This window comes from Carcharodon carcharias (assembly GCF_017639515.1).
Source record: "Carcharodon carcharias isolate sCarCar2 chromosome 32 unlocalized genomic scaffold, sCarCar2.pri SUPER_32_unloc_1, whole genome shotgun sequence".
Taxonomy (NCBI): domain Eukaryota; kingdom Metazoa; phylum Chordata; class Chondrichthyes; order Lamniformes; family Lamnidae; genus Carcharodon; species Carcharodon carcharias.
Genome location: NW_024470685.1, coordinates 281,046 through 304,203, shown reverse-complemented (window position 1 = coordinate 304,203; position 23,158 = coordinate 281,046). Strand labels below are relative to the sequence as shown.

At 40.3% G+C, this 23,158-nt stretch overlaps 1 protein-coding gene across 5 annotated transcripts in view; it reads right to left on the bottom strand.

The window, feature by feature from the left end:
• The window catches only part of vps13c (vacuolar protein sorting 13 homolog C), a 351,237-nt gene that overhangs the window by 250,242 nt on the left and 77,837 nt on the right, over nt 1-23,158 (bottom strand). For all 5 annotated transcript variants that reach the window (XM_041181313.1, XM_041181309.1, XM_041181310.1 and 2 more), the window contains 8 exons: nt 22,899-22,958; nt 21,300-21,380; nt 19,997-20,054; nt 11,861-11,988; nt 7,063-7,169; nt 5,036-5,207; nt 907-969; nt 702-834 (listed from right to left, as the gene is read on the bottom strand). In XM_041181313.1, the coding sequence (XP_041037247.1) occupies nt 702-834; nt 907-969; nt 5,036-5,207; nt 7,063-7,169; nt 11,861-11,988; nt 19,997-20,054; nt 21,300-21,380; nt 22,899-22,958 (802 nt within the window). The remainder of the gene's footprint in view (nt 1-701; nt 835-906; nt 970-5,035; nt 5,208-7,062; nt 7,170-11,860; nt 11,989-19,996; nt 20,055-21,299; nt 21,381-22,898; nt 22,959-23,158) is intronic.

Genomic DNA, 23,158 nt, shown 5'->3' with positions numbered 1-23,158 from the left:
GGAAGAAACAATATCCACAGATAGACTAACAAACTGGTTAGAACCATTAGCAACAATAAAATGAGCCAACAGATCTCAACCGGGCAGGGTGGGATTTGAGTTTGAGAAGGCTTACAGACGATGATTAGGTCGCTAGTGACAGAACGCTTTTACACACAACATGCTGCATTCCAAGATGTTGAAAGGGCAGAAGCCTCAGTGATTTTATGATTTTCCACATGGCAGGAGTCTGTATTTGCTACATACTCCCCAGACACAAGAGTGAAATCAAACAGGAAGAATATGTGATCATGCACAGGGCCGATCGTTAACCATACCTATACTGGGAAGCTGAAAGAGAAAAGAATGGTGAAAGTGGATTTCTTTAAACTACAGCAGTTAAAGGCTGACAAGCAGCTTGGTTTATAATGAGCTGTTTGAAAGGCTGCAAAAGACTGGGTCAGCTGGCTTCACTGGGGGTACTTGCATAACTTCATAGCAAAGACAAGGAAAACATTCCAAACCGAACTCCAAGATAGAGAAATAGAGTTATCATTTCAGGCTGATGATCTTTCATCAGCATTCTGACCTGACCCATTTTTCTCTCTTCCCCGATGCTGCTAGAGCTGCTGACTATTTCCAGGGTTTTCTGTTTTATTTCAGACAACCAGCATCTGCAGCACTTCATTTTTGTAAAAGTTTATACTAAACATTTTACTAACTTTCTGGGACTGATTTCTCTTCCTCTTCACCCTTCTTCTTGGATTCTTTTCTTCCCCATAATCCACTGAACCAGCCCCCACTCTGCTTCTCCGATCCCTTCTTCCCCAGCATCTTATGTCCTGATCTAATCACCTGAGAACAAAAAAAAAATTCATGAGTGGGACATTAAACAATAATTTATACAAAATTGATGTTCAGGGTTACCTCGACATGTGCCTGCTGTCTTGCTAATGTGATGTTGAAAATATCCAGTGATTTTTCCAGGATCTGAGAAGAATACAAAAAAATTGAAAATTACACAATAGGAAATGCAAATTAAATCCACAGAACATTTTTTAACTATAATTGCACCTCCTTGCTGAATTTGAAGGAACTACTGAAGAGGGATTCCTCCTCATGTACTGACCAACATTTATCCCCCAACCAATATCACAAATAGATTATGTTGTCATTCTGTCTTAGTGATGTCTGGAGGATTTTGTGCATGCCTACTGGCTGCTGCATTTGCCTATGTTATCACAGTTATTACCTTTTGTAAATTGTTACTTTTTACACCCTATTATAAAAATGCTCTATTTGGCTGTTTATTTCCTTTGTTCTTTTAAAGTAATTTAGCAGTGAAGAACATGAAAGGTGCTTTATAAAAACAGGTAGAAAAGGAGAGATTATCCTCTCTAAATTTGTTTATGAATAAAGTGCAAATCCTAGTCCAGATGGATTGCATTTTAAAAGAACATTAAAAAGAATTTAGGAAGCTGATACTAGAGGCACTATTACTTATATATAAAATCATTATGCAGATGATTGGCAGATAGCTAATGATATTCCTATATTTAAAGAGAGATAGAACTAGTCAACATCACTGATTCTTTGATGGGATAACAGAAACACTGGACAAGGATAATGCAATAGATGTAACACATTTAGATTTTCAAAAGCCCATTGATAAAGTACCACATAGTAGACACACAATTAAGGTCAGAGTATATGGAGTCAGGGAGCAGGTAGCAGAATGGATAGCTAGCAGGCTAAAAAACAAAACCGAGTAGGGGTTACAAATGATAGGAAGTGGAGTTTCACACAGGGATCGGATCTGGGACCACTGTCATTCACTACTTACATTTATGGAGATTCGGACTCAGGAATCGGAAGCATAATTTCAACACCAGCAAATTGGGAATATAGTTAACACAAGGGAAATATGGGACAAAATACAAGACAACATTAATAAACTTGTGGAATGGGAGTGTAATTGACAAATTCATTTTAACAAGGTGGTGCATTTGATGGGAGGAATAAACGGGCCACCTGGATAATACAATTCTAAATTGCAAAGGGGTCTGGGGTACACATACACAAATGAATAAAAGTAGAGACGCAGGTCAACAAGGCCACAAAAATAGCAAAGCAAACATTGGTGTTCACTTCTAAAGAGATAGTAATGAAAAGCAGAGGAGTTACATTAAACTTGTATAGAATCGTGTTAGGCAATACATGCAAGTACTGGCATGCTTCTGGTCTCATATTATGAAAAGGGTATAGAGACATTGAGGAAGGTACAATCAAGATTTATTAGGAAAAACCAGAACTTTGAGATTACAACTAACAGTAAAACTGAAAGGATTGATAGAAGTCTTAAAGACAATGAAAGGGCTTGATAGTAAAGAGAGAAAAAAGTTTCCACTTGTGGGAGAGTTCAAAACTCTCTTTATATTTATGACTTCCAGTTATCAAATAGTGAATAGGGAATTCAACAAGAACTTAATTTATCACACTTTTAATGTAATGAAATATCCCAAGATGCTTTTCAGGAGCATTATAAAACAAAGTAGACCACCAAGGCACATAAGAAGATATTAGGCCAGATGATCGAACAAGTAGGTTTTGATAAATGTCTTAAAGGAGGCAAGCAAGAGAAAGCAGCAAAAAGGTGTAGAGAGGGTATTTCAGAACTTAGGACCTATGCAACTGAAGGAGCGGTCACCAATAGCGCTGTGATTAAAATCAGAGATGCTCAGGAGGCCAGAATTAGAATTAAAGGACTGTAGATGCCTCAGTGAGTTGTCAGACTGAAGGAGATTACAGGGATAGGGAGGGACAAGGACTTGGGGGTGGGATTTGAAAACACAGGATGAGAATTTTTAAATCAAGACATTGCTTGACTGGGAGCCAATGTAGGTGAGCGACCACAGGGATGATAAGAGGAATTAAGACATAAGCAGCAGACTTTTGAATGACCTCAAGTTTATGGAGGGTAAAATGTGGGAAACCAGAATGTTGGAATAGTCAGGTTTAGAGGTAACTAAGATCTGAATGAGGTTTCAGAGCTGAGACAGGGCAAAGTCAGGTGATGTTAGAGAGGTGAAAATAGGCAGTCTTTAGTAATGGCACAAATGTGAGGTCAGAAGCTCATGTCAGGGTCAAATGTGACACTAAAGTTGAGAGCAGACTGGCTTAATCTCAGAATTTCACAAAACTATCAGGCTACAAAATTAAACTGAGACACAAGTCCAAAGGGTATATTTTTAAATACTGTGCTTTTTAAAAAAAATATTTGTTTTACATCCCATGGAGCCCCAACATGTCAGGTTTTCTTTCTTCAGTTTGCTTTTAGTGAAACCATTCTGGTGCAATGGGGTCATGAATTCACAGTGACCTGAGAGTTGCTAGATCTGCAGGAAATCATGCTGCAGTTCACTGCATTACAGATTGAAACATTGTAATGAGAGAATGGGCTAGCAGAAGTGAATTGCATCATTCTATCCTAACAGTATTCATCATCTTGTTAAATTATACAAGAATCCAGTACAGAGAACTTGAATCCCAAAGGCTCTGTTGTTTGAATTAAGGACATCTCCTTGGAACCGGAAAGGGAGGTGAAGGGTCCAGCTATCACGGTCCATGTGGATACCAATGACATAGGTAGGACTAAGAAAGATTTTGCTGAAGGAATGTTAGCAGCTGGAGCTAAATTAAAAAGCAAAAGGCACAAAAGTAATTATTTCTGGATTAGTCACTTGATAATATAGAACATGAATACTGGTGAAAGAGACATGCTGTTGAAGCTTTTCATCTTGCACTCATCAGGACAGACGTAAGAATGCCAAATTTCAAAGGGGGCAATAATTTATACTACATGAGAGAAGGATGCTGATTGGTTGAGGCATTGCCATGGAGAATGCATTAGCGATTAGTGTTGGGGCCTCAACCAGTTACAATCTATATTAATAGCTTTGATGAAGGGACCGACTATTATTGCCAAATTTGCTGACAATACACAGATAGGTAAGAAAGCAAGTTGTGGGGAGGATACAAACAGTCTGCAAAGGGATACAGATAGGTTAACTGAGTGCGCAAAAAATTTGACAGATGGGGTACATTGTGGAAAAATGTGAGGTCGCCCACTTTGACAGAATTAAAAAGACAGAATATTACTTAAGTGGAGAGAAACTGCAGAATGCTGTAGTACAGAGACATCTGGGTACCCTTGCACATGAATCACAAAAGGTTAACATGCAGGTACTGCAAGTAATTTAGGCAAACAGAATCTTTGCCTTTATTGTAAGGGGGTTGGAGCATAAAAGTCAGGAAGCCTTGCTAACAACTGTACAGATCATTGGTGAGACCAAACCTAGAGTACCATGTACAGTTTTGGTCTCTTTACCTAAGGAGGGATATACTTGTATTGGAAGTAGTTCAGAGAAGGTTCACGTGGCTGATTCTGGTGATAAAGGGGTTGTTTTATGAGGAAAATGTGAGAAGATTGGGCTTATACTCATTGGAGTTTAGAAGAATGAGAGGTGCTCACAGTGAAACCTATAAGATTCTGATGGGGGCTTGACAGGACCAATGCTGAGAGCATGTTCCCCTTGTGGGAGAGTCTAGAACTAGGGGACAGCACTTAAAAATAAGGGGTCTCTCATTTAAGACAGAGATGAGGAGGATTTTCTTCTCTCAGAGGATCGCGAGTCTTTAGAATTCTCTTCCACAAAGAGCAGTGGAGGCTGGGTCATTGAATATATTCAAGGCTGAGCTGGGCAGATTTTTGACCTACAAGGGAGTCAAGGGTTATCAGGGGGCAGGCAGGAGAGAGGAGTTAAGGTCACAATCAGATCAGCCATGATCTTATTGAATGGCGGAGCAGGATAAAGGGGCCAAGTGGCCTCCTCCTGCTTCGATATTTTTTATGTTCTTGTAAGAAGCCAGTCACTAAAATAACAGTTCTTTCAAACTAATTAAGGATTTAGAGGTATATTTTTCAGATTACAAACCAAACATTTCAGTCACAAATTCCTAAAGATTTCACATTTGGAGCTTTAATTATGATCTTTACCTGAAGTTGTTTCAATAATTCTTCAGATAATTTAGTCTGCGTCAATTTGCTCTTATAAGCCGCTTTGTAAGCCTTCAGGTTTTGTCTGTGGCTTTTGATGTTGGCCCAGGACCACATGTGATATTTTCTCCGGACATGAACTTCCAGAATTCCTGTGATTGCATATTGCCACCTAAGACAAGGAAAGTTATTAACTCATGGCAACAAGAAAATAAAATCATCCTGGTAAAAGTAAAATGTCACAAAAAAGCCATGAATCAGCAAGGGAAATAGGAATGGCACCTTGGTGACACGCCAAGGTGGTTCGCTGAGTAAGGCAAACAGGCATTTCCTTACTATCTGCAAGCATGACCCAGACCTCCCTGTCGCTTGCCATTTCAACACTCCACCCTGCTCTCTTGTCCATCCTTGGCTTGCTGCATTGTTCCAATGAAGCTCAACGCAAACTGGAGGAACAGCACCTCATCTTCCGACTAGGCACTTTACAGCCTTCCAGACTGAATATGGAGTTCAACTTCAGATCATGAACTCTCTCCTCCATCCCCTCACCCTTTCTGATCCTCCTTTTTCCAATAATTTATATAGATTTTTCTTTTCCATTATTTTAAATGTATTTCCATCCATTGGTTTATCTCTACCTTTTAGCCTATTTCAATTCTTTCCCCCCACCCCACCCCCACTAGGGCTATCTGTACCTTGCTCGTCCTGCTTTCTACCCTTAATGTCACCATTAGCACATTTCTTAGCTAATGTCGCCACCATCAACACCCCTTTGTCCTTTTGTCTATGACATCTTTGGCAGTCTCTTCTTTACCTCCACCTATCACTGGCCCTCTATCCAGCTCTACCTGTCCCACCCCCCTCAGCCAGCTTATATTTCACCTCTTTTCTATTTTTCCTCAGTTCTGATGAAGAGTCATACGGACTCAAAACGTTAACTATATTCCTCTCTGCAGATGCTGTCAGACCTGCTGAGTTTTTCCAGCTATTTTTACTTCCTTAGCTGCACTGGGCAAGGTGGAAAGGGATGGTGATTTGTACGTTGCTCACTCAGTGCTTGATCCATTAACAACGCAGGTGCTGGGTGAGAGGGCAGTAAAGATTCTGTTTTCCAGATCTTATTTCCCTTACAGTGACAAAAATACCCCAAGAATTGGAGATCTAATTTTATCTGGGATGAGTCAACTTGATTACTTGCTGTCTAAAGATAAAATTTAATGAAATAAATTGTGATTCCGAATTAATTTCCCTGTTTCAATAGCAAAAAAAAAATCACCTTTTCTAAAAGCAACACAAACACCGCATGATCCTTTCCGCAGTATTTCTACCCTACAAGTGTTATTGGACTGTGTTTTCGCCCGAGTCAGAAGGCTCACTCCAGAGACTCGAGCACATAATCCAGGCTGGCACTCCAGTGCAGTGCTGTGAGAATGCTGCACTGCCAGAGGCACAGTCTTTCGGATGAGGCATAAAAGCGAGGACCCTCTTGTGCTCTCAGGTAGATGTAAAAGATCTCATGGCATCATTTTAAACGGAGAACCACAAAGTTCTCCCTCAACATCATTAAAAACAGATTTTGACTGTAATCTCATTGCTGTTTGAAGGAACTTACTGTAATATTCCCTCCATTGCAACAGTAACAACACTTTGGAAAGTACTTCATTATCTGTGAAGTGCTTCAGAACATTTGGAGGTTGTGTAAAGTGCTAGAGGATTGAAAGATTTTCTTTCTTTGCAGAATACATTACAAGCATCTACATGATACATGTAAAATAAATTAGACACCTAAGCTTGGCCAATGTAAATGCACCATTGGCTGCGGTCAGTCCACCAGACAGGAAAATCACAGGTTCAATTTGTGCTAAGTTACCAAATCTCAGATAAAGTACAGCAGTGAGTTATAATCCTCTGGGCAGTGGGTATTTAATATACATTCGAAGGAGCAAGGACTGAAAGCTGGGGGAAGTAAAAAAATGCCATCAAATTGAAAATTCAAAGGCAAATGGTGCAAAATTTTAGTCACTTACCATTTAATGGCATTTTTCTGAAGTGGCACATCGGGCTTGTATTTTCTATAAGGAACGTTTCTAACCATATAGTCCACAGATTCCAACAGATCTATAATACTGAGATACTGGAAATGTAGAGAATTGTCAGTCCACATGCAGCCAATTCAAATTCTCACCTGCACTGATGATCAGTAATGCAAGCTTATATAATAATGTTTCAATCACGCAAATACCCCAATCAACATTCAAATTGTCTTTTAGTTGCCTGGATGCTCCTGGTTTAAAGAGCAGAGACTAGAAAGTTATCAAAGTATTTGTATTTGTCAGAAAAAACAAGACTTAACAGAGATCATAAATAATTATCAAACAAATTACACTTTCCCACTAGCCACAATTTACAGCACAGAAGCAGGCCATTTGACCCAACACATCCATGCTGGTGTTGATGCTCCCAGAGCCTCCTCCCACTCCATCAGAATAACGACGAGCTGACTGGTTCATCCACTATCTTTGGCACTGAGGGGAACAGCTACATCAGTAAAGCTCTCACATCAAAGAAAAGCTTAGCAGTCCAACGAAGATTTATAATGAAGTAAGTCACCTGCCCATAATTCTAATGCTCTGGTTTGAACTAACAGCTCAGTCATCCAACAACAGTCATGCCTACTGTGTCAACCATATCAGCTATACCATAACAACACAGCATTTTGTGTCTTTAAATTTCAGTATAAGCCTGGAACAATGTTAATCTTACCTGTTATAGTCCCCTTAAAAGACAAATCAGCACACGATGTCGTTTGTTTTTAAGAGAAAATGACAAACTGACACTGAGTATAGGAGTTGGGATGTTATGGTGAGGTTATATAAGATATTGGTGAGACCAACTTTGGAGTATTGTGTGCAGTTCTGGTCGCCTAACTACAGGAAGGATATCAGTAAGGTTGAGACAGTGCAGAGAAGATTTACTAGGATGCTGCCGGGTCTTAAGGAGTTGAGCTACAGGGAAAGATTAAACAGGTTAGGACTTTATTCCTTGGAGCGTAGAAGAATGAGGGGAGATATGATTGAAGTTTACAAAATTATGAGGGGTATAGACAGAGTAAATGCGAGTAGGCTCTTTCCACTTAAGATTAGGAGAAATAAACATGAGAGGACATGGTTTCAGGGTGAAAGGGGAAAAGTTTAGGGGGGAACATTAGGGGGAACTTCTTCACTCACAGAGTGGTGAGAGTGTGGAACGAGCTACCATCTGACGTGGTAAATGCGGGCTCACTCTTAATTTTTAAGAATAAATTGGATAGATACATGAATGGGAGAAGTCTGGAGGGTTATGGACTAGGCGCAGGTCAATGGGACTAGCGGAATAATATTTCGGCACAGACTAGAAGGGCCGAATGGCCTGTTTTCTGTGCGGTAGTGATCTATGGTTCTATGACATATACAGAATTGCCTGCCTTTTTAAAAACATCGATGCTGTTTGACAAACCGTATACTCTACCTGGTGCTATTTGACATTTAATGTACTAAAGATACACACTAATGGAATCTGACCCAACAAATGGAATTTTGAAAGCTGTACCTCAATAATACAATATAATATTCAGAAGTAGATCTGATTAACACACTTTAAAAATAAATGGGAGGCTGGTGGCTGGCACAATTGACCATATTAATATATTATTAAAGTCTTAATTCCAGGTAACAGAGGGTTCTCTTTTTTTAAACTAATGAATGGCTGATGCCTGTTTCAGGGTGTTATGATGGCAATCACCAATGTCCATACCACATTAATCTCTATTTAATCTCCCTCTAACAATCCTTCAAAGTCAAACTCCATGTTCGTTCAGCAGCCTTATGACAAATAAAGCCATAACTATAGCCACAGAAAAGCAAGCTCTATTGAGTAATGCTGCCCTAAACTAAGTGGATTTTTTTTAATTCTTGCCCGAATCCTTAACATAGCAATGGAACATCCTAATCCTAACACAATATAAGATTGACACATCACCGGTTCACTGCCAGTATTGCTAACCTCTCAAAATAAATTCTCGATCATAATCTTGCCACAATGATCTAGTACATCGCATTTTCCTCACAACTGGTGAGATTTGGCAGATGGAAGACAACTAAATTGTACAGCACAAATGGAGGCCATTCAATCCACTGTACCTGCTCATTCAAAAAGCTGTTCAATTGTTCTCATTTTCCTGCTCTGTCCCCATAGCATCAACATCCTGGGGGTTATCATTGACCAGAAACTGAAATGGAATACTGTGGCTACAAGAACAGGTCAGAGGCTAGGAATCCTGCAGTGAGTAACTCACCTCCTGACTCCCCAAAGCTTGTCCACTATCTACAAGGCACAAGTCAGGAGTGCGATGGAATGCTCTACATTTGCCTGGATGAGTGCAGTTCCAACAACATTTGAGAAGCTCAACACCATCCAGGGCAAGGCAGCCCACATGATTGGCACCTTATCCACAAACATTCACTCCTTCCACCACCGACACACAGTGGCAGCAGTATGTACCCTCTACAAGATGCACTGTAGAAACTCATCAAAACTCCTTAGACAGCATCTTCCAAACCCACGACCACTACCATCTAGAAGGGCAAGGGCAACAGACACATAGAAACACACCACCTGGAAGTTCCCCTCCAAGTCAGTCTGCATCCTGACTTGGAACTATATCGCCATTCCTTCACTGTCACTGGATCAAAATCCTGGAACTCCCTCCCTAACAGCACTGTGGGTGTACCTACATCACATGGCCTGCAGTGGTTCAAGGCGGCAGCTCACCACCACCTTCTCAAAGGCAACTAGGGATCCTGGCCTAGCCACCCACATCCCATGAATGAATAAAAAAACCCTTCAATTTCTCCCCTTCAAGTATTTATCAAATTCTCTTTTGAAAGAGATTACTGAATCTTCTTCCACCACCCTTTCATGTAATGCATTCCAGATAACACATGTCTGTGTCAAAAAATAGTTTCATCCTTCCTCTAGTTCCTTTGTCAATTACCTCTAAATATCAACTGTTCTGCCACTGGAAACAGTTTCTCTGTATCTGCTACATCAAAACCTTTCGTCAGTTTGAACCCATCTATTAAATCTCCCCGTAATGAAGGAGAACAAACCCAGCTTCTCAAGTTTCTCTACATAACTGTTTCCTCACCTCTGGTACTATTCTAGTAAATCTCCTCTGTACCCTCTCTTAAGACTTAAAGAGTGGTGCCCATATGGGCAGCTGGACCAAACCAGTAATGCTTGACTGTTTTGCTAGGTCATTTTCACTTATATGCCAAACTTCAGAATTTGCAGAGGATGACCTTCTCAGACAGGGTGGCATATAAGAATTGCAAGCAAAGAACAGCTTTTAAAAATCAGTTACTGTAATGGGAATGCAGGAAATAAAATACCAGCACTTTATTTCATCCCTTAATTTTTTAAAAATTAACATTGAAACAGACTGAGAGAAGATCCAATTCAGATTTTTAAGTCTATTCAAGGCATTGGACCACTTACAAATTTGCTTAGAATAATGGAGTCCACGGCTTTGTTACCATCAGACTCAACGATTCCAATGCACTACTGCCCGGCCTCCAACAATCTATCCTCTGTGAACTTGAGGTCATCCAAACCTCTGTTGCCCGTGACCTTACGCACACCACGTCCCATTCATCTATCACCCCAAGTGCTCACTGACCTATACTGGCTCCTCCTGGTCAAACAACGCCTTGATTTCAAAATTCTCATCCAGTTTTCAAATCTTCCATGGCCTCCCTCTTTCTCATCTCTGTAATCTCCTCCAGTCCCATAACCACGCGCTCATCTAATTGTGGCTCTAATTGCTCCATTTACCGGTGGCTCTGCCTTCAGTTGCCTGGGCCCTGAGCTCTGGAATACCCTCCCTAAACCACTCCATCCCTCTTAAGATATGCCTCAAAAACTACTCTTTGACCAAGGTTTTGGCCATTTGCCCTAAGATCACCTTATGTAGTTAAGTCTCAAATTTTGTTTTATAACACATGTGTTTTATTACATTAAAGATGATACATAAGGGATTAGGGATGGGCAATAAATGCTGGCCTAGCCAGTGACACCCACAACCCATAAACGAATAAAAAGATATTTAAATACAAATTGTTGATGTTGTCACAAATAAAGGCAACAGAGAGCTGTTGGATGTCCATAAGTTTTACTTTTCCCGACAGTTAACAACTTTAGGAACTGAATGTCAGAGAAGGCAACGAAGACTGATTCTTCACAGTCCTTCAAGACAGAATTAGATGGGTTTCTGCAAAACAGAACAATCATAGCAGCTGAAAGGCCAGGGAAAATTATTCCCCAAAATAACAAGTTTGAGCACGTCTGGAACATGGCCAAATGCCCAGGAGGGATTTTTGACAGAGACTCTGGAAAGCTGTTTTTGTGTGTTTCTGGATGTGTCAGGGTGAAGAGGGAAAGAATGGGAATAAGTGCATGGGGATGAAATCAGCTAAAAAAGGTGGAGGCAAGCACATATGGACCTGACACCCTTTCTCATTTCATCACATCATGATAATTATTGCAATTATATAATAGCAGTATTATGTAATTATAAAATAATTACATTATAGCAAGACTATCATAGTCCCTCAGCCTGGTTGATTTGTTCAGAAAAATAACCACAAAATGACTCAACTTCTTGGGAAATGTAAAAATTTTGCACATCCAATCTCTCAATTTATTTCTCATCCAGTCATTTAAAAAAATGTGTGGTAACTTGGTGCTGTAATTGTCAAGCAACAGCAAAGCTGAGGAACACAATCTTACCTGAGGTTTCGTCATCTCTATGTCAATACTATGCACTTCCATGTCCAAATTTATTTTTGGTGAATTCAATTCAGTTTCAGCGTAAGGATTGATGCAAAGTTTCGCAGAAGCCGATATTGGCTTAAAAACTTTAATATAAAACACAAGGTTCAGCGTTACTATTTAAAAAAAAATGGATCCAAGCAATGTGAACTTACTTTTAAATTAAACGCAGTTTCTTCTTTGGAAGCTTCAGATTTTAATCATAGAAGTCTTATTTGAGCAGGTTCAACTGTATAGCATTTATTTACAAGTTATAATATTAAGTACTTTTCCCACAGTATATTTGAGTTTACTGTTGTATTACTGTAATTGTCTTTTGAAATGAAAGGGGAAATTCAAATCCATATCATGCAATAATCTAGCGTGTTATTTGTGGTTCAGAAATTTCAAAAGAGAATCAAGAGCCTTTAAGGAATATACCATTCTTCCAGATGCATGGAAAAATCATGAAAGCCACTTGCAGTGTTAACCATTCTAAATAAACCAGTCGGGTAGTCCTGTTGCCATTCATGCATCGGCCTGTACCAATCAGCCCCCAAGCATATCAAGCAGAGAGGTCAAGTCAGATTCTGGTCATGCTTCTTTATCAAGAATAGTCAAATGATTACATACATAGAACTTGAGATTCAAAGAATGATGCAGCACAGAAGGAGACTATTCAGCCCATTGTGCCCATGCTGACTCTTCAAAAAAGTTACTAATTAGTTCCACTGCCCTGTCCCTTGCACATAGCCCTGCAATTTTTATGCTATTCAGGATTTTATTCAGTTGCGTTTTGAAGGTTATCTTTTCAGGCAGTGCATTCCACATCATCGCAGCAACACCCTGCGTAGAAAAGCTCACCTCTGGCTCTTTTGTTAATTACCTTAAGTTTTGTGTCCTCTGTTCCTCTGCCACTGGAAAATTTCTCCCTACCTACTCCATGAAAACCATTCATGTTTTCTGAACATCTCAACTAAATCTCTCCCTATAGCCCTCTCTGCTTTAAGGAGAATAATCCCAGTTTCTCTGGTCTCTCCACATTAACTAATACCTCTAGTCCCCACCAAAATTCCAGTCAACCTCCTCTGTGCACTCTGTAAGGCCTTAGTATCCTTCCTGAGTGTAGAGCCCAGAAACAGAGCTAGGGTCTAAGCAATGATTCATAAAGGTTTAGCATCATTTCCTTGCTTTTGTACGCTGCGCCTCCATTTATAAAGCCATGAATTTGCCCATCCGCCTTCGAGGATATCAGTACGTACACCCCCGGTCTCTCGACCACTGCAGCCCCTGTAAAACTACACCGTTTAGTCTAGGTTGTCTTTCGTCATTCTTCCAACAAAAATGCATCTGTCATATGTCTCCCATTTTAGAAATACGCATCACCTCCTGAAGTCTGCTGTTATCCTCCTCACTGTTTACTATATTTCCAAGCTTCATATCATCTGCAAAGTTTGAAACAACGCCCTGTATCCCCAAGTTCAGATTATTATTGTACATCTCAAAATGCAGTGGGCCAAATACAGACTCCTCGGGAACAGCACCATTGATCTGGCACCTCCCATAGCTCACTAACCCAGAAACATCTCCTTCCCCAATTTATTCCACATGGATTCCAACTGAAATTCCACCTTTCATGTTTTGGATCCACCATCAACTATAAGCATGGCCAAGATATTCAGCACTCCTCAAACCACAGTTCACACCATATCAATCCACACTCAATGTCATATGCTGTCACGTGAATACTCTCAACCTCCCTCTTCTATCTCAAAGCCGTCCTGGTCCAGTTTCATTTCATCCTTCATCTCATTCTATGCTTCAACAAAAAATATTTTTTCTTCCTTTCAGGTCTGATCAATCGCAAGCTTCAAAAACTCTCGGATACCAATGCCCCTTGTTCTTCCCCTTCGCTTCCTGCTGACCCCATCCCTTCTTCCAACGTCAATCCTCACCATCACTCACAAAACCCTCCGTCCTTTCTCTCTCTGACCCTGAACGATCTGTCCTTAGCAAAGGCCTCAGCTTCTTCTCTTTATGGCACCCTCAATAAATTTCAGCCTCAGCATCATGCTGAGCCCTTAATCCTTCGCCTTTGCTTCCGTGACCACTTTGACCAGGAGTCTTCCCCCGTTCAGCAGACCCTTTTATCGGTTTGCAGAATTCTTCCTCCACCTGAACACGACCCTCTGGCCTCCTAGCCTCTCTAGATGTTTTACTGAGAACTGTCACCATGGTGTCAGCCATGTCATTTTTTCGGCTCCCCTCATCACTCTACCCTGTCTTCCTCTGAACTTGCTGCAGTCCATTCTCTCAGGTCTAACTCTAACATCCTGATCAAATCAGCTGACAAGGATAGTGCTGCTGTTTCCTGGAGCTGATGGCCTGCATCCTAGCATCTTAAATGAAGTAACTGCAGGCATAGTAGGTGCATTGGTTGTAATCTTCCAAAATTCCTTATTTTCTGCAAAGGTCCTAGCAGTTTACAAAACCGCAAATATAACAGCTCTATTCAAGAAAGGAGGGAGACAGAAAGCAGGAAACTATAGGCCAGTTAGCCTAACATCTGTCATGGGGAAAATGCTAGAGTCCATTCTTAAGTAACCAGCAGCAGGACATTTAGAAAACCATAATACAAAGTCAACATGGTTCTGTGCAGAAGGAAATCATATTTGATAAATTTATTATAGTTCCATGAGGATGTTTCAAAAAGGGTGGATAAAGGGAAATCAGTAGATGTAGTGTGTTTGGATTTCCAAAAGACATAAGGTGCCACATTAAAGGGCACTACCCAAGATAAGAGTTCATGGTGTTGAAGGTGATATATTAGCATGGATAGAGATTTGACTAACAGGAACAGAGAGGTGGGATAAATGGGTCATTTTCAGGTTGGCAAACTGTAACTAGTGGAGTACTGAAGGGATCGGTGCTGGGGCTTCAACTTTTTACGATTTATATTAATGACTTGAGCGAAGGGATTGACTGTATTGCAGCCAAAATCGCTGATGATACAATGATAGGTAGGAAAGCAAGTTGTGAAGAGGATACAAATATTCCGCAAAGGGTATAAATAGGTTAAGTGATCCAGCAAGAATCTGGCAGATGGAGTATAATTTGGGAAAATATGAAGTTGCCCACTTTAGCAGGAAGAACAGAATAGCAGATTATTACTTAAAGGGAGAGAGGCGGAAGAATGCTGTGATACAGAGAGATCTGGGTGTCCTTGTACACGAATCAAAAAAGTTAGCTTGCAGATACAGCAAATAATTAGGATGGGAAGTAGAATGTTTGCCTTTATTGTAATGGAGGTTGGGGGGTTGAATATAATAGTAGGGTAGTCTTGTGAAGGAATAAGAGTCAAAGTATCTGGAATTAATACAGAAATATTAGGCTAAAGTTACTTTGGGTGAACTCACAGTAAAGCGTATTTTAACAGGAGTCAAAACTGGCTTGCAAAACAACATGGTTAACTCCCTTCACAATAATGTGAATTCACCTAAAAGAAATAAACACCTAAAAAAACGGTATTCTATGGTTCTTCCTGTTACACTAGCACGCACGCAAACAATGCCAGCCCTAATAATTAAAATTGAAATCAGATAAAAGAACTCTAAGCCTCAAGTTTCATCATCTTGCTGTAAATTGACTAAACCAAATTGACCGACAAAACTGTTACGTAAAGTTCAGTTTTCAGGAATAAATTCAGAACAACATTTTTTAGAAATTGAACAGGTACCCTCATTATAACAGGTGGTCCTTTCACCAAGTATGGGATATTTCTTAGGGGTGATCTATGATTGATCAAGCGAATATCTCCTACGCAACCATTAATTGTACAACCCCAAAATTCATGGTAAATATCTCAACCGAAATTTGAATAATTTCAGGTTTGTTGTTGTTTAGGTTGGCTTCAGATCAGATCTCACACTCCGGGGTTAAAGGTAATCTTACTTTATTATTTGGTTATCTTTCCTTACTTTACTTCTTTTAAAATTACTGTATTTGTAACATAAGAAGTTTAAATTTCAGATTCTCTATTAGAAATAAGAACTAGTTATCTGTTCTTTCCAGGATTTATCTAATGTTGCAATTTATGCCTTTCATGTAATGACCAAATTGCATGTTTTCTCATTTTAGTAAATTTATATGTACTTAAAACTTAAATTGTCTCATTTAATCTTCTGGACTAAAGGCTCATGAATCCAACTCCTATTCACTTTTGGTTGGGCAATGTTTACAGAGGAATTTCACCTGGACCCTTATAATATCCTGGAAAATTACAATTTACCTAAAATCTAATTGATAACAGGGCTATCAGGAAGGTAATAATCTCGACTGATACCTTTCCTTTGGGAGAAGGCTGTTTAAACCCAGTGGATCTAGTTATGTGTTCCTCGAGTCTGAATCCCTCTGGCAAAGTTGATTGGAGTTAATCGGGGGTATGTCTAATCTCAAATAGCCCCAAGAAACGGTACTAGGATGATAAAACACCACCAGAGTCTTGCTATAACTGTGCAGGGAATCGGTGAGACCACACCTAGTTATTATGTAGTTTTGGTCTGCTTACTTAGAGAAGGATATAATTGCATCGGAAGTATTTCAGAGAAGGCTGATTCCTGAGATGAAGGGATTGAGTAGGTTGGGCCTATCCTCATTGGAGTTTAGAATAAGAGGCGATCTCATTGAAACAAACAAAATACTGAGGGGGTATGACAAGGTAGATGCTAAGAGGATGCTTCCCTCTCGTGTGGGGAATCTAGGGCTAGGAGGCACCATTTAAAAATAAGGGGCTATCCATTTAAGATGAGGTGGAATTTCATTAAGTTTTGGAATTCTTTTCCTCAGGGAGCAGTGGTGGCTGGGTCATTGAACATATTCAAGGCTGAGTTAGACAGATTTTTTTATTGACAAAGGAGTCAATAGTTACGGGGGGCAGGCAACAAAGTGAAGTTAAGGCCACAACTAGATCAGCCATGACCTTACTGAATGATGGAGCCAAATGGCCTACTCCTATTCTTACTTATGATCTTAATTCTATTATGTAACATCTTCCCAAATGCCTTATGAAAGTACATATATACATCAACTGAACTGTCCTCATCAAATCACTCCATTACTTTATGAAAGAATTCAATTCAAGTTAGTCAAAGTTGTGCTGGTTGTAATTTATTAACCCATGTTTTTCCAAGTGACAACTAATTTTGTCTGAGATTATCTCGAAGTTACTCCACCATGGACAGTAGGCTAAAAGCAAAATACTGTGGATGCTGGAAACCTGAAACAAAAACAGAAAATGCTGGAAAAACACAGCAGATCTAACAGCATCTGTGGAGAGAGAGACAGAGTTAACGCTTTAAGTCCATATGACTCTTCTTCAGATCTAAAGACATGTAAAAATGTGATGAAACTCATACTGTTTAGGGGGGGCAGTGGAGCAGGTGAAGCTGGAGGCAAAGGAGAGATTGACAAAGATGTCATAAACAAAAGGTGAAAGGGGTGTTAATGGTAGTGGTACTGGCTAAAGGAGGTGCTGATGCAGGCACTAAGGTCAGAAAGCAGAAAGTGGTAATAGCAGGACAAGGGTAAGCACTCTGGAAAGAACAACATGAACGATCCCTATGGAATGCTGACAAGGGGTGTTGAAGGGAAGATGTGTTTGGTGGTGGCATCATGCTGGAGTTGGCAGAAATGGCAGAGGATGATCCTTGAAATGCGGAGGCTGGTGGGGTATAAAGTGAGGACAAGGGGGACCCTATCATGGTTCTGGGAAGGAGGGGAAAGTGCGAGGACAAAGGCACAGGAGATGGGTCGAAGACGGTTGAGAGCCCTGTCAACCACCGTGGGTGGGAAACCTTGGTTAACGAAGAAGGAGGACATGTCAGAAGTGCCGTTTTAGAAAGTGGCATCATCAGAACAGATACGACAGAGGCAAAGGGACTGAGAGAATGGGATGGATTCCTTACGGGAAGCGGGGTGAGAGAAGCTGCAGTCGAGGTAGCTGTGGGAGCTGTAATGAATATTGGTGGACAGTCTATCCCCAGAAATTGAGACAGAGAGGTCAAGGAAGGGAAGGGGAGTGTCGGAGATGGACCATGTGAAGGTGATGGAGGTTTCCAAGTCCAGACGAAAGAATGAAACGGCACCAAAACAGTCATTGAGGTACCGAAGGAAGGGTTGTGGGAGGGGGCTTGAGTAGGACTGGAACAAGGAATGTTCCAATACCCCATTAAGAGACAGGCATAACTGGGGCCTATGCAGGTACCCATAGCCACACCTTTTATTTGGGAGAAGTGAGACAAGTTTAAGGGGAAGTAGTTCAGTGAGAGAACAAATTCAGCCAGACAGAGGAGAGTGGTGGTGGATGGGGATTGTTCGGGCCTCTGTTCAAGGAAGAAGCAGAGAGCCCTCAGACCATCCGTGTGGGGGATGGAGGTGCAGAGGGATTGGACGTCCATGATGAAGAGGTGGTGGTTAGGGCCAGGGAACTGGAAACTGTTGATACGATGTAGGTCATCAGAGGAATCGCGGATCTAGGTGCGAAGAGTATGGACAAGGGGAGAGAGAACGGAGTCAAGATAGGAAGAAATGAGTTCCGTGGGGCAGGAACAGGCTGACACGATCGGTCTGCCGGAACAGTCCTGTTTGTGGATTTTGGAGAGGAGGTAGAAGTGGACTGTCCAGGGTTGGGAGAATATGAGGTTGGAGGCTGTGGAAGGAAAATGGACATTAGGCTGACTGGTCTGTGGTTGCCGAACTTATCCCTTGCCTCTTTTCTGCAGCCGGGGTGGGGTGGGGTGTGGGGGGAAGGCGTGTGGAATTAACTGCTGATTGAACTTTAACTTCATAATCAAGGGTACGAGTGTCAGGCCCCTTCACTGCAGGATATTGCCACGCTAGGTTTCTGTAAGCAGGATAATTAAGTATAAACAAGACAGCCACAACCTGCTGCTGTGATCAGAACCATTTTACTCTGCTGTTTATTTTAAATTTCCCTCTGCCTGGGGAGGCCGTTTTGAAACTTTCAGTTGGTTACAGAGATGCCAACAGGCTTGTTCTCATGAATTCCCCGCCCTCCATGTATAGTTAAAATATTTTAGTGAGCAGAGCTGGGGTTACCAGTTGCAGGGAGGTTGAAGGGAAGGAGTGAATGGAGTTGGGAGCGATGGGTGCGAGGCTACCGGGGCTGTGAGCATGTTTTGAATCCCCTGCCGATTTAAAGGCCTGTGCTCCTGGACAGCTTTTCCACCTGACAGGAGTAGCCCTACATAAATCAACATAAATATCTGTGTAGGTATTGGGCAATCAGCCCAAGCCTGCACTCTGACAGGTCCCATCAGCTTGGGCTCCTTTGAACTGCAACTTCTGGATTGAGTGTCAGTGGGCTCCCCGCAAGTTGTGGTTCTGTTAAGGCCGTCAATAGCAACAAATAGCTCCGCATTCGCTGCTATTGGGACCATAAGGCTCGGGCCTACATGTTCCCCTAAAACGAACACGCTTTCGATTCAGCCAGGACAGAACAAATCCCACTTAAAAGGACAGAGCAGGCCACTTGATTGGCACATCATCTACTGGCCTAAACGTTCACGCCTTCCAATGCCAGCAGCTTCATTGTGCGCCACCTATAGAATCCACTGAAACAAGTCAGCAATGTTTTTTTAGCAATACCACTTGAATCCGCCAGTCACCACTTAGAAGGTCAAGAGCGAACACATCCAACTTCAAGATCTCTCCTGAGTTACACACCATCCTGACTTGAGCACATTGCCTTTACTTCATCACTTGGTCAAAATTATGGCACTCCCTACCTAACAGAACTGTGGGAGCACCTTCAACACACAAACTCACATTAAGGCAGCTGCTCACCACCACCTTCTCAGAGCAAGTCGGGACAGGCAGTAAATGCTGCTCTTTCCAGGGGCACCCACATCCCATAAATGAATTTTTAATTGGAATTGCACACTTCCAGTATGAAATAAATTAAACAATAATTCATTGCAAGTACAGAAATTCCAGTCTCAACTGCAATGGGTTTTTACAATTTTAAGAAACATCTTCTACAACAACAAAAAGAATTATAAAATCGATAACAGCAACAGTTACAATGATTACACTTACTGTAGTCGTGATTTTTGGGTTCATGAGCACTTGAAGCTATCCCTTCTTTCAGCTTCACCTATCAGACAAGGAAAGATTACATGTGGTGAAGCAATTATTGAGACAAAAATAATGATCTTTAATAATGCTGCACAATTTATCATCAATACATCTTCCTGAAACATTTGTGAAATGAGATTTGCTCAAGGAGTGAGATGCTGTGCTTAAATGTCACACAGGAATAAAAACATTGCTAACAGCATGGTATAATGCTCCTGTGATGCACATTTTACAATCTTAACAATCCTATTTAAATGCAGGTTATTATTATATTGGGTTTTTTTTTTAAAAACTTCACATTTGCTCTAACCAAGGACACCTGGTCTGTGACATGTCCTTTTTACTCTTTACAAGAACCCATTAAACCTGTACATTATTCATCTTGTTATTAAATATTGTCTATTCATGGATCAATAATTTAGTTGCCTCTTTCTCCAACAATTTAATACAGGCTAGATTTTCCTTCAACCCTTTGAAGTTAGCCAATTTTCAACCTATGACTTTCAGGGTATCACAGAAACTTGTGCAGTTTACAATGTATGTAAAATGATTCGAAGTTGGAGACAGAAATACAGCTAAATGTAAAGAATCATCAAATCCAGAAGACTGTTTACAATGATATGGAACCGGCAAACCAAATACAAAGACTTTTTAATAAGGTGACAAGGTGGATTGATGAATGTCAACACACAGCTAATGTGGAATTAATACAAGGTAATGTAGTTAGAGAAAGGGAAACAAATACTGGTATTATAAAGTCCATCGTGTAGGACACAACAAAGTAGTAAGATTTCAGTTCACTGAAGCAAATAGGGCAGTATGCAGCTACAGGATGGAAAACTAACAGGATCCAAGGAAGCATTGAGAGGGAAATATAGCACAATCCCAGTACTAGTCTGTGCAAAGCACTAGTGCAATCAGATCTGGAGTACAGGATACAATCTTGGTGACCATATCCCCAGGAACTGAAAGCAACACAGAAAGATAAAGGCAAACTGATACCTTGCTTAAAGCATCTGAGCTATTAGAAGTTGAAGAACCTGGAATTGCCATTTTTAATGGCAGCTCAGATGAGATATTATTGAAGATTTTTCAACAAATACTTCTCTGGCCTTCACCTCTAGGGAGTGTCAGCTAACGTTGTGGGGGACAAAGAAAGGAAATGGAGGAAAATACAAAAATCTCAAATAGGACAGTGCTTTTAATAATGCACATGTGAAACTAGAACAAATCTTCAAATCGGCAAAATAACAAAAGTACATACCAAGATTTGTTCCCTCGAGTTTTGGCAAAACAATGAACTGTTCACATTCCAGTAGGCACAAAGGCAATCTAAACGGACAAGCTAAAGAACAAACACATGCTATTATCCCCCAAAGGAAACAAGTTTTGAATTTAAAATCACAAAACAAATTAAGTAGTTACATCACCATAATTTCAAGTAGTCAATACTCTGAAATCACAACACAAAAAGTAATCCTCAGTTTACATATATAACCAAAAGTAAACTATAATTTTTGGCTAAAAATGTTTGCACCATTACTCCAAGACACTTTGCAAGTGTCTTTTCACCCCCACCATCCCCATTCCCAGTGATCTAAACTACTGTACAGTTCACATAATCAAAAATTGCAGTACAAGAGGCTGCCATTTAGCCCATGTGCCTGAGCCATTAGAAAGTCTTGAGCTGAAGCTATCTACTTTAATACAAAAGCAAAATACTGCAGATGCTCAAAGTCCAAAAACAAAACCAGAAAATGCTGGAAATACGCAGGTCAGGCAGCATCTGTGGGAGTTCTGATTGAAGGTCACCAACCTGAACTGTTAACTCTGTTTCTCTTTGCCTAGTCTGCTATTTAATCCATTTTCCTGCACTTTCCTCATTACATTTTCAAATAACTGTCCAATTCTGTTTAAAATTTTGTCAGTTTTGACTCAACAGCCATTTATATTAAAACATGTTGTGCACTTACTAAGTCTCTCGGTGTAAAAATTTCTAACTTTCCCTTCATTGCTCTAGTGGTAATCTTAAGCCTATGCGCTACTTGTTCACAATTAACAATCTTTCACTATTATCCTGTCAAAGACATCCCAATTTTGATATTGGTAATAGCTCTCCCTTAACCTTCACTATTCTTTAAGAAAAGGCTCTCAGAACTGTGACTTTCTGCATATCTATATCCTCTCTTTCCCAAAAATATTTTCGTGATGTTTCACTGCCCTTAAAGTGGCTCCGATATCCTTCCTTTAAGGGGGTGCCCAGAACTGCAGACAATATTCCAACTATGTCTTAAAACAAATTCTTGTGCAAATTTAACATAAATGCAAGGCAGTCATGTTGAAGTATAAAACCCAGAATCCCATTGCCTTTTTAAGGTCTTTTCTAATCATTATAGGTTCTATCGTTGTATCGATGTCTCTTTGCCATTGAGGTGTACTTTTTTCACTATTCTTTTACATTACTTTACACCACTTTACTATCTATTTTCCCATTCTACTAACCCAAGTCATTTTCTACTTCCCACATCCTTCTCGACAGTTGCTCTGATCTATAATTTAATGTCATCAGCAGGATTCGGTATAATTCACTGCAAATAAATCCACATAATTTCTATAAATATAAAACAAGAGATCCCAAAGTAATCCTAAGGCCTGCCACTACCGCCTCCCACCATACTCTTAGCTTCCTGTCCACTGTTCACTTGTGTTTTTGCAGCTTTTTAATACCATAATTGATAGGTAACTTTCTTAACCAGCTTTACGACACTATTAAATAGCATGTGCACACATCCAGAACAATCCCAGAATTTGTTAATAATGCAGTATAGCTGCATCAGGCTTTTACAAATTAATGTGAACATACCTTGTAGATGATTTTTGCAGTGTCAGTCAGAATACATGGTGTCCAGTTTTCATCTGCTGTCTAGGAATAGAAGGCTGGTTAATATAACGCCGTCTTTTCAAGTTATTTGCACAGATATACACTGAAGTTTGATTTTGGTATTTCAATTCATGGTATTTTCTAAGTAACAGTATAGTGAACTTAAGTTAGAAACTGACTACAGTGCTAGGTGAAAATATAAACAAGATGGCATAGGTTGGGATCTGGATACTGAAGGATAC